Source organism: Gymnoscopelus braueri, assembly GCF_963280865.1.
Source record: "Gymnoscopelus braueri genome assembly, chromosome: 13".
NCBI lineage: Eukaryota > Metazoa > Chordata > Actinopteri > Myctophiformes > Myctophidae > Gymnoscopelus > Gymnoscopelus braueri.
This window is the reverse complement of record NC_137615.1, coordinates 23,969,655-23,981,780: the sequence shown is the minus strand read 5'-3', so window position 1 is coordinate 23,981,780 and position 12,126 is coordinate 23,969,655. Positions and strand designations below refer to the sequence as shown.

At 44.0% G+C, this 12,126-nt stretch overlaps 1 protein-coding gene across 1 annotated transcript in view; it reads left to right on the top strand.

Moving 5' to 3' along the window:
• The window catches only part of spop (speckle type BTB/POZ protein), a 100,760-nt gene that overhangs the window by 42,529 nt on the left and 46,105 nt on the right, over positions 1-12,126 (top strand). Inside the window, exon 3 of the mRNA XM_080446241.1 lies at positions 10,928-11,204. Within this exon, the coding sequence (XP_080302367.1) occupies positions 11,127-11,204 (78 nt within the window). The 5' untranslated portion in view covers positions 10,928-11,126. The remainder of the gene's footprint in view (positions 1-10,927; positions 11,205-12,126) is intronic.

Here is a 12,126-nt window from a genome sequence, read left to right as displayed (position 1 = left end):
AATGAAAATCGTGCGCATGTGACCCGCACCGCATCGTGCACCCCCCCCCCCAGCCCAGCCAACATTATCAAGCAGGCTATGCGCGGGCGCGTCTTCATTCATGTTTTCATCCACCGTGCTGGCTGCAATTTGTTGTTGTCTGAAAACCACACTGGTTGGTGCGCTGGTATAATCGGTCCGTCTGAAACTCGTCCAGTGAGAAACGTTCCGTGGTGCAAAAATAGGTGTGATTAAAATGCGTAAATTCTTTTAACGCGATATTATTTCTGTAATTAATTGATCGAAATTAACACGATAAAGTCCCGGCCCTAGTATTGTTCTCAGATATGTCTTAAATCAGAAAGTAGTAACTTTGTGTTCCTCTAATTACATATTTGTCACCATTAATGGTTTACAGCAGCACATCTTGAAGAGGCTGGTTTCTCTCTTCCTTCTATCAGTCTGTCACACCCCCTCATGATGGTGTAACCAGACTTAAACCGATTCATGTACAGTATATTGAGATCTGCATGGTCTTGACGGTGTTGGACGGCATGCAGGGTCTCCAAACATCCGGTCGTTTCATAGTTATTACATTTAGTTGTCTTTGCGCTGTTTTTGTATTCTACTACTCATAGCCAGCCAACCATGCCAATATTTCATAATAATTATCTTCATAAGTTATTATTGGCGTGATAAAATGGCAGAGGCAAATGAATCGCCCCACCTCTTTACCCCCCAAATAAGCAGCTGAAAGTGGCCATTTTTGAGTTTTTTGGCTACCCCAAAACAAAGCATTGAAGTTCTAGCCAGGGAGGGGAGCGAACACATCGTTATGACCAGCCATCTTCACCATCCCATTAACCATTCATGCATTAACCAGTTGCGCATGGATGTATAGATCCTCTGTTGTATGACGGTGTCTCGTTCAAAAGAGCAAATGTACAAGCTATCATCACCCATTCCAACTGCTGCAGAGTAGTAGTGTTTATTTAGTTTTTAACCTGATTTATTTATTTTAGTCCTAATCCCCCTCAAAAGGTCTTGCCAAACTTACTGCTGAGAACCCGGACACAGCTTGCTTTTGGGGGTACATACTGTAGATTGGATGTCCGTCAGAGAGTAGAGAACCTCACCACTTGCGGCACCTCCCATAATATCGCCTGCGGAACCCAGTCATAAGCCTTCTTCAGATCCACAAAGCACATGTAGACTAGATAGACATACTCCCAGGTGTTTATTCCTCAGTCTTTAAATACAAAACAATTGATTATATAATGTTTTACAAGAAAAGGTAGCAAATATGCTCAAATATCCTTTCGAATGTAGCTGTTGGACCAGATGTAGAAACTATTATTTCATTTCAGCTTTTGGCTTTGTTCATTTAAAGTTTGAACCTGTTGTTGACATATTGACTGAGTGCATACATGATGTCCAATGCAATTTGCAAGAGGAGAGGGATCAGAGGAGATTAGACGAGCAGAAGGGATAAAGATAGAGCTAAAGACAGAGGCTTTGTTTTCTGTCCTTTTATGATCCAGGGCTCCTGCTAATTACCAGGCTCTCTGGTCCTTGCCAAATGTGTTTGAAATCCACTAGATGCAGATAATTGAGCTGGAACCATGTTCCATGACGAAGTCAATTTGAAGGACAACTCCTAACCCCCCCAACCCCACCCCTTTCTCCCTGCCTCCCCATCCCTGTTTTCCTCTCGCATACTCATACTTTTAGAATTAAAACCCCCCCAAATGATTAATTGTGCAGTCTTTGTTGTTTGTTTAGTTCTAGTTTGAGGCTTAGGGGGCAGGTTTTAGTCACCTATGGAGATAAGCTATAGTGAAAACAAAGATGGACCCATAGCTTGTTGTGTCAGACAGGGACTATATTTTCTTGTCGCCACAATAATTGCTTTGGGCTTTTAGTTCAGGGATGTGTGCCTTGTTAAACCTCCTGCACACATTACCATAGCTAAGTGGGGAAATGTTTTCAGAGCCACAGACTTGGTGTGTCAGCCCATACAACTCAGGTTTTTTCTTCCAGTGACCAAAGCCGTATCCGAATTTGCATTGCCCAAATCACAAATTGATATCAGAGTTCTCATTTGAAAATCGATTTACTGACTTGGATGAAGAGAATCTCTGTTTAATATGGGCATTAGAACACTGGAGCACTAAGTGTGTAAATGTGTGTGTGGGAGGGGAAGGGGGTTAATCAGAAAATACATTTGAGAGAGAAATTGGCTCTCATTAAATCTTTCACTGCCAGATACATTAATGAACTCACCCCCTGCCAGCGATTTTCGTGTTGTATAACCTTTTCAACTGGTCAAAGAAAATGTAGATCCATTATGATCCATCGTCGGATCGTGTGTAGACACAAACAGTATCCATGGCCGATCACCAGAGGAAAACATTTTCACCCGTGAGGTAACTTTCCTTGTCGCAGGCACGCTGAAAACAGCATCTTTTGTAAAAAATGCACGTCTTTCCCACCTCCCCAACTGGCCACAGAACATTTATATAAATTATGATCGCTTGTCAGACGGTTCGTAACACAAAGGGGATCACTGTTCGTCGTGCAGAGAAAAAAAGAAAGAAACCTGAACTGTCGCTTCCTTTGCTAGAGCATGTTGAAACTATGGTGTCTCGTCGAATCCACGGCAAAACAAGGAAACTCAAGATACAAGGGTTTCAGGAAACCAATCAAGTGGACGGAGGCGGAAATCTTCGGATGACGTTATTTCCGTATCCGTGTGAGTTACAGTGAAAGTGGTCACTCCGGATGATAGAGGGGCTTGGTTCATGACAGAAGGCAAGAGGTTATGCTCATCAACAGACAACAGTGATCAAGACGGAGCTGTCCGATTTTTCATATTCCATCCTAATTGGCTAAGATTCTAAAGTTTGCAGGAGTGGTCCGTTTTGAAAAAAATACCTCAAATCATGAACGCAGTCCGATTGCCTTGAAACTTTGCACGCACATTCCCACTAGGCCGAGGAACAAATGCCACCCTTTTCACATTGGCCTATTATTAGGCCACCAGGAGGCCGCTTTTTGCTAAACACATTTTTTGCTATTACTCCGAAAGATTTTTTCCAAACATCACGCAAATCGGTTCACATTATCTCTATAGCCATGTCATCAAGACAGTCCTGATTGGCTAAGATTGACTTCTACTACTGGCCTGGTGCTCTGAAGAGCAAATGTTTGTAGTTCTCTCTCTCATTCTCTCTTTCTGTTTCTCTCTCTCTCTCTCTCTCTCTCTCTCTCTCTCTCTCTCTCTCTCTCTCTCTCTCTCTCTCTCTCTCTCTCTCTCTCTCTCTCTCTCTCTCTCTCTCTCTCTCTCCCACAAACGCACACATGTTGAAACTTTAAACGACAGGGCCATACACTAGCAAGATGGAGAGATTGGGACAGTAGTAAGAGATGCCTAAAGACTCTTCACAACAGCAATCCATTACTTGCATCACTGCGACTGTGAGGTCATGTCGCATGCAGGTGAAATGCAACGTTAATCATAACTTTTGGATACATGTAAATGGGATACACAGTCCCATCCCGTAAAACGTTACCCCTTGAATTGAAAAGCTCTATGAGGAGACTGTTCAAGATCTTGACAAAAGCTTAATCAACTTTCCGGAAGCAGTCTCTAACCACAGACGCATGGACAGCACCCACCACTGCCTATTACAGTATAAACTGTTTGTAGCCTATATTTTGATTTATTGCCGGTTAGCTCAGCCAGTCTACGTTATGAAGGATTATTCTGAAGTGCCCCTTTTTGTGCAGTACCCTTTGATTGCTCCTTATTCTGAGCGAGACAAATGGGTGTTTGTGACCATGGTTTTCTTTTTCTTGTGTTACAGTAGGCTAGCCTTGCTCTATGCAGCTGTACAGTTGTAACTAATAATGACTGATGACAATGTAAGGGCCTAGACATGAGAGTCACGAAAGGGGCTTGAATTTATATGAAGAAGGTATGACCATTGGCCCACTTGACACTCCATAAACGGTTGAGTATATAAATAAATCTGGATATTTTTTTACTGAATCCAAACACATTTGACGATTCAAAAGGGCTTTATACCTGGAGATTAATTAAATTGATTCATTATGGTATAGCTAGCTGCGTAGCAGGGTAGTGGCTGGCTACGGTCTTTCATTTTTTGTGCAAGCATCTAAAGACAAATCACCAGGTGTTCACTGTGTCTGTCAATTTTGTATTAAGATACAGTCCTTACCTCCAAACCCACAAGTTTACACTGAGTTGGCCCACATGATTGAATCCTCACTCATAATTGTTTCCGCCAGACGAGATGGCCAAAGGTCGCAGACTGTTTTCACTCCTGTCCGTCCGTCTCGTCATGTGTGTTTGTCTGTGAGCAGCTAATCTCCGGCACTGCCTGACCGGTCAAGCAGTGTGAAACGTTACACACTCCCAGTAGGCCAAATGTTTCAAACCAGTCTCGTGGCGACGCTATAAATAGCTGCTTCACGTTTTGGCCTATAACTCTTGAACAGTAGGTGGTACAAAACAACAACAACAACAACAACAACAACAACCCTGGATTCCTTGGCTCATGCCCCAACTCCCCATATAGACTACGGCCATTCCTGCAGTTATAACGGTTATTTCTGTTGTATAAAGTAGCCCTTACAATCCCTCACTCACACTATATCCCTCTCTGCTTTCCAAGCAGCTGTCTATGGACCAACAGACTGACAGAGTGGCTTATTATATACCAGCTACATGGTCGGGTCGCAGCTATAGAGTGGGTTCTCACTGGCAGAGCTTGGAAACGTTTTTGATGTTGAATGTAGCCACAAATTGTTGCACGACTCATCCATCAATAATAGTCCTTTTACATGTATAGTAGCCCTCTAAAGGACAGTTTAGTCCTAAAATGAGAGACAAGATTAAACTTATTGTATTATAACATTGCTGTGAACCAGCGTCTGTCGATGACTCAAGAGATTTAACGGCATCAAATGGCATACATTGAGGGCTTTTAGAACTGGCCTTTAAAAGTTGGCAGACACATCCCTGGGTTCAGCAGATCTTGTGACATTCAGGAAATGCCCTCCCTCTCCCCAAGACAAGCATTAGAGAGAGTGAAGGAGGGTACGGCTGTGAGACACGTTTTATGGCAAACTTGTGTGGGTATTAGAGAGTCTGAGAGAAATATGTGAAGGAAATGATGTATGTATGTGGGTGAACGACTCTAATGGGACAGCAATAGAGAGAAAGGCAGCATTCTTTAACCCATTAAGACCGGGAAAGTATTCAAAAATAGCAGATATAGCTTGTAGATCTGCACATTTGTTTTAATCTTGAACATTTGCGCACATCTTTGAATGTATACATTTTTAAAGTGAACATTTGTAACTCAAATATTTGCTTTTGGAGGTCCCTGGAACAAAATATTTTACAAATGTTTGCTAAAAATATTATATATATTCAAAGATTTGCACACCTTTTCACGATTTTTCAAACAAATAGCGGCGCTATGAGCTTGTATATCTACTATTTTTTGAATAGCCAAAGAAATCTTAAAATGACACAGATGCGTTCCCGGTCTTAATATGTTAAAGGAGCAAGAGACAATGGAAGACAGTGGGGGCATGGGACGGTGGTGTTGTTTCAGCACGGCTCGCTCCATGCTCCAGGAAGGGCCTCTTAATCCATCACACCTCCTGTGGCCCTGAGTCCGACACACTCCAGCGTCTCCACTCAGCCCGCTGTCGAGGTCACGCTCAACCCTGTCATGCATGTGTGCTCGCTGTTCCTTGCCATCTCTGTCTGGATCTTTCTCACTCTCTCTTTTCTCAGTTTCTCGGTGTTTCTCTTTCTCTGTCTGTCTGTCTCTCTCCAAGTGAGTAAATGTCAGGGGCTACTGTACCAGGACTACAGACGGATTTTTACTTCATCGTACGATGATGTCAGTCGCCGAAAATAGCGGAATGCGAAGCGTTGTAAGCTTGTAGATCTGCTATTTACAGCAAGCGACACCGTCATACAACGGAGTATAAATTAAGCATTCCTCGGAGCGAGGCGGATAGGCGCTATTGTTCCACAACCACCTCTTTTTGATCCATAATGTGATCAGATTGTGTTGAAAACAATCATTATTAACCATTATTGTTTGATGTGCATAAAAGAGAGAGAGAGGGAGAGAAAGAGATCTGGACTGGAGTAGAGTTTTTTTTTAAGTAAAATTAACCGGTCTATCAGCCTGCAGATGGATATTAATTGTTTCTGTTCATCCCAAACACATATTTTATCATCTCCAAATTCCTAGCCTCATATGCTTATAGAAATCTCTCGCAGGAGCATTAAGTACTGTACCCATTATATTCATCTCACATGGGAACATAACAGTACTTAACTGTTGGAATTAGTCTTGGAGAGCCTATGCCGCCATTTAAGATATGTTTTTTACCCAGCAATATACTGTTGTTCCAGTGGAAAATAAACATTTTAGACGCTCTGCATCCCAGCTGCACGATGGTGGAATCGAACCGCTGGACTCTGGGGTGGTGGGCAGGTACCCCTGCATCACCCGAGTGCTGAAAAGGCCCTTTTGTTTAGCATTGAGTGTTCCAAATAAATGTTTCAGAAATGGTGGTGGCGGTGGGGGGCAAGGGTCTGCTCGTGGAGGGGTAATTGATCAGTCTCCAAAATGTTGCTTGTTTCCACTCTGCACTCCACACGTTTTTTTTTATGGATTCTGACCTTATAATGAACAGGCTTAATTAATTCACCATCAGTGGGGGAGGGGTGTGTGTGGGGGGCAAGAGATTGAACAGCATTGCGAGTAAACTTTGGTAAAGACATTTCATTAGTTTCAGCAAATGTATGCATATACTCAAAGCCTGCAATGCTCAACTCACTTAGCTAGCCCAAGTGTTCCACCATGTTTTCAGTCATTGTGGCAAACCTCTCTGGTCTCTGCATGTCGTCTCTCTGTCTCATTGTTTGTCTCCTCTCTCTACACCATACAAGGTGACCCTACTCTAAACACTCCAGTGTTCCCCTGCCACACCACCCTTGTTTTACACAAGCGCTGGAATCATGCAGCACCTCCCCCAGCCACCTGGTGGCAGTGTCTCGGTTCCTCACCCCATGTTTTCTCTTCCCAGCAGGAAGCTAGGCCCTGAGGGAGAGGCCAGCAAGCGATGCCATGTATTTGATGTTTCTCTTTCATGTCGCAAGTGAAAGAGAATTTAAATGGAGCAATGTGTATGTACAGTACAGTATGCGTGTGTGTGACACACGTGTGTGTGTGTGTGTGTGTGCGCGCGCGCGTGTATGTGTGCTTTATAGTGTTTTTTATATTGAATACATTTTTCTTTTCTATGAGAGTCTACAGAATGCTATACCAGAGTAATGTAATGCTGAAGGTTTTCCACCCCTTTGCTTTGTCACCTCCTATATCAGTGAAGGTCTGAGAACCCTTATTTTGGCCATTACATGTACTGTACTATATCATTTTGCCAACGTTGTGCTCAATATGTTGTCAGACAGATAAAAAATATATTTTGTTGTATGACGGTTTTGCACAAAAATAGCCCATCTAAAAGCTCAGTGTGTGGATACGCATTGTGAGCTTGTAGATCTGCTATCTATCCTCGCCAGGAAGGCGGAGGATTATGTACTCACTCATTTGAGTCTGTTTGTCCGTCCGCATGTCTGTGAACAGCTAATCTCTGGTGCCATTGGACCGATCGGCGTGAAACTGTGCACGCACACTCCCAGTAGGCCAAGGAAGAACCTCTGCCCTCATGGTGGCGCTATAACAGGCCAATTCACGTTTTGGCCCAGAACTCTTGAACCTTAGACTGTACAATCTTTCCCTGGATTCCTTGGATCATGGATCAACAATACTAAAGGCGCTGAAAAGTGGTAATAGGAAAGCTTGACTGAACCACACGGAATGACATCGCTAGGTAATCAAATATGCAAATTCTACAATACATTTAGCAAAATCAATAACACAATTTCATGCCAAAGTAACAAGCCATTTTTGTCCCTGTCCGTTTTATTGATGATAATGACAAAACAAATAGCCAACGCTATTGCTTTAATTCGAACTATCCTTTGTCCAGTCATCTTGACACCGCTGTCTGAAACTGTAATCAAATTTGTTCTAGCACAGTGACATGGCCAAGACCAGTAACTAAGGCAGTCTGAAGGAAGCTAGCAGCCCTCCAGCGGTCTCCATGCTCTGGGGAGAGCTGGATACAGCATTACATCACTTAACTCTCATGCACCCAGAGGAGGTAGGATATACAGTAGCTGCCTGTTGTGTTGTCAGACGACCCTTCATTCTGCCGTGGGCCCGTGGCCTGTTGAGGTGTGAGTGACAGAGGGTGTTGGAGTGAGAGGGTGGTGGTGTGTGTGTGTGTGTGTTGGGGGGGGGTTGAGACAGAGTGAGAGGAGACTCTCTGTGTAATGAATATAAATGGGCTCCTGGTATCGCTCTCTTCTTGTGGTTCCCCAGTAGCTCTAATCTGAAAGGAAGGCACAGGACAGCATTGTGCATAGAGCTTCACTTTCTTTATGTACACACGTTTATGTGCTCATTCACACAAACATAAAGCTTTCTCTCTTTCTTTCTTTCTTTCTTTCCTCTCCTTTTCCTCTCCTACATGCCGGCGTCCTTGTTTCCCACTTTTATCTTTCGCCTCTATTCTGTCATTTGTGTCTGCATTTACGTCCTTGTTCATGATCTGCACGACAGCTCCGCCCCGTCTTATCCAGAGGACACCTGTCTGGTGCTGCTCGATCAAACATTCTGACTAACACCCTCCCACTCCTTATTTTTTTGCTGAAACACCCCACCTCCATTACCTTCTGCTTTGTCTTTTAATGGCCCTTGGGGGTTTAACGCTTACTGTGACAATATTTATTTTCTCAGTGCCTCGCGCATTATCACCTGTTAGGTATTTTCCTCATCCACGCTGTCATCGTTTGAGGCACATGACAAATTAAATATCTGAGGGGGGGGGGTAACATCTCTAGCTTAACATCTCTAGCATCTCTGAGTTGTTACTGTTGATGCTTTCCTGCCGCTGTGTCCTTGATATTTGTCATGAAAAGGAGAAGAGAGAGCGAAAAAAAAAAAAAAACTGCATCATCTTCGGCTTCATTCTTGTTAAGTGTCACCTGGGTATATTTAGAAAGCTGCGAGGCTGTTAGCAAGGCTGCCAGTGTTGTCATGTTTTCTTAAAGTGATTCCCGGTGATTACTTGCGATGACAGCAACCTTTAAGCGACAAGATGCAAAGACAAGATGGTGGGAAAATGGAGCTTTAAGATGTGCAGCTGAATGGAGCCCTAGCAAAGAAACACACACACACACACACACACACACACACACACACACACACACACACACACACACACACACACACACACCCCCCCACACACACACACACACACACACACACACACACACACACACACACACACAGACATGCACATATTTGTGTACGCGCCCTCACTCGCTCCCATAGACTATAATTAATTGCCAGGAAGTCTCAGGTAATTTAAATTGCAAATCAGTGCTGCCTTGTTCTCCAACTTTTGTGATTAATATTTTATTGTTTTACTGAGTGAAAATGCCACCAGTGTTTTTCATCAGATACAAATAGCAAGAAAGGAAGGAAAGGGGGCACTGAATTTAGCAAGATCTGATGCATGCAACTGGATGTTATCTCTAAACATTAATTAAGTTGTGTCTACGTCTGAGGCTGTGCGCGTGCATATCACTCTTTATCTCCCACTCTTCGTGCTCTTTTTCCATCTCCATCTGAAGTTTCTACGTTCCTTGTCGACTCGCTCTCATAGCTAGTTTCTGCTGAGTTTTTGTCCTGAACTTCCCTTTCAATCAGCCACCAATTAAGCAGCAGACGGGAACAGGTCTTCTGTGGGTAGACAGGGGCAGGTTGAATGAGAAAGGCCACAGAGAGAGGATAGGATACAGAGACCCTGTGCGATGACTTGGATATTATGAAACGCATGGCGGATGAACAGAAATGACAGATGAGGGCGGTAAGAGAAGGAGGGGCGAGGTCGTGGTGGTGGTGACGGGGGGTCCAAACTGTTAAATTGCCAGTTTAGATTTTTCATAAGAGGTGTTCACTCTCAAGAGACCACAGCAGATGTAATAAAGGAAAAGGAAATGAAAGGGAGAAATAATGAGTCGATGTGAGAGGTGGTGCCACCGTGACACACGCTGTAATACCTGATTTATACTTGTGGATGTGCATCGTGTCGCACACCTAAGTATAACTCTGGCTTAAATCTCCCACACTAAGAAATAAAAAAGACTGGCTCTGACCTTTCTCGGTCAATATTGTCTTTTGAAAGGTGTGTGTGTGTGTGTGTGTGTGTGTGTGTGTGTGTGTGTGTGTGTGTGTGTGTGTGTGTGTGTGTGTATATACGTGTGTATATATACGTGTGTATATATACGTGTGTATATATACGTGTGTATATATACAAGTTGAAATGAAAGTCTTAAGTCTTGCCCCCTCACTTAGAGTTCCGGTTCATGGGCACAGCTTGGCTGGTGAAGCAACGCTCTGCTCTATTCAGAGTGAAAACAAAGGGCAAAGCCGGAGGTGGATAAATGAATGCTTTTCCTCACTGAAAGGGTGCGCTGCACTTTTGAATGCCGCAGCCCTTTGAAAGCAAATTAGTTCAGAGCTGTTATGTCCTACTTACTGGAAAATACTGCTCAATTAGTCTAACTATTCAATTAGGATATGCCTTGACACACACATACTGTAGATGCACATGCACATTCAGTACATCCACACGCATGCATGCAAAAAAAAACAACACACACACACACACACACACACACACACACACACACACACACACACACACACACACACACACACACACAACTTATTTCAATGACCATGTTTCTGTGTCATTACAGGGTGCCTGTTGCATTCTGGATGTGTTCCTGTGCTGTTCTGGGAGCGTCTGTGAAGGACGTCTTGTTTTAGGGTGGCCACATTAACTGACTCTTAGTTTTTTTGGTGGGGCATTTGCCTTGCCCCGCCCCACCCCCACTCCCCTCTCCTCCTGTCTGGTGCTCAGGCCCCACTCAGGTCCTCTCTGCATCAACGCTGGCAATGTCCAGAGTTCCGAGCCCCCCTCCCCCTGCGGAAATGTCCAGTGGCCCCGTTGCTGAGAGCTGGTGTTATACTCAGGTGAGGAACGGTGTGTGTGTGTGTGTGTGTGTGTGTGTGTGTGTGTGTGTGTGTGTGTGTGTGTGTGTGTGTGTGTGTGAGAGATAAGGCATAACCCATATCACGTGATATTCTAAGAAAATGACTAATCCACATGTGCATACAATACATTACCAGTGGGAATTTAACCTCCAACATGGGAAAAGGTTCTATGTATCTCTGTGAACAACACATACAGTTAATTGGGTAAATAACGTTAAGGCCAGCCTTGTGTCTTAATTGGGTGTTGAATAGGTACAGTATATCATTGCTGCTATGCCAGGTTTATCGTTGCTGCTACACCAGGGGCCAGTTGCACCGCCTCACACTAAGTTCAAACTTTGCCTAGTTATAGCGTAATACATACACATGATTAATTGCTGTATGCCGTATTTAGCGAATGCAAATTTCCATCAGTATAGTCCTCAAACAAGTGTGGATAGCGTTACTGTCTTTTAAAGTTAAACTTGCCCAACACTGAACGTGAGGCAGCTTGATGTACACGTACACCCCCTGGACATGCACTAGTATGTCGCAGGGACTTACCTCCAAACCAACCCTTGATGCTGAGTGCCAAGCAGGGACCATTGGGTCCCATGCTTAGAGTCTTCGGTATGACCCGCCCGGGGAGTGAACCCTGACCTCCCAATCTCAGGGCGGACACTCTAACCGCCAGAGAGACCACTGAGCTGTTTGAAGTCATTATGAAATGGCTTTATTGCTAAGTTTAGCTCAGAAACTAAGGTGTGTTTTGATGTAACCAATCACAGTGTCAGCCGACGTTCCTGTTCCCTCCGGGCTATGGGATCTCTGGACTCACACACTCTGATTGCATTGATCAGGGCGCATAGCGCAGTTAATGGGGAAGAGAGAAGGGAGCAAATAATGCTGTGGCACTTTTGTG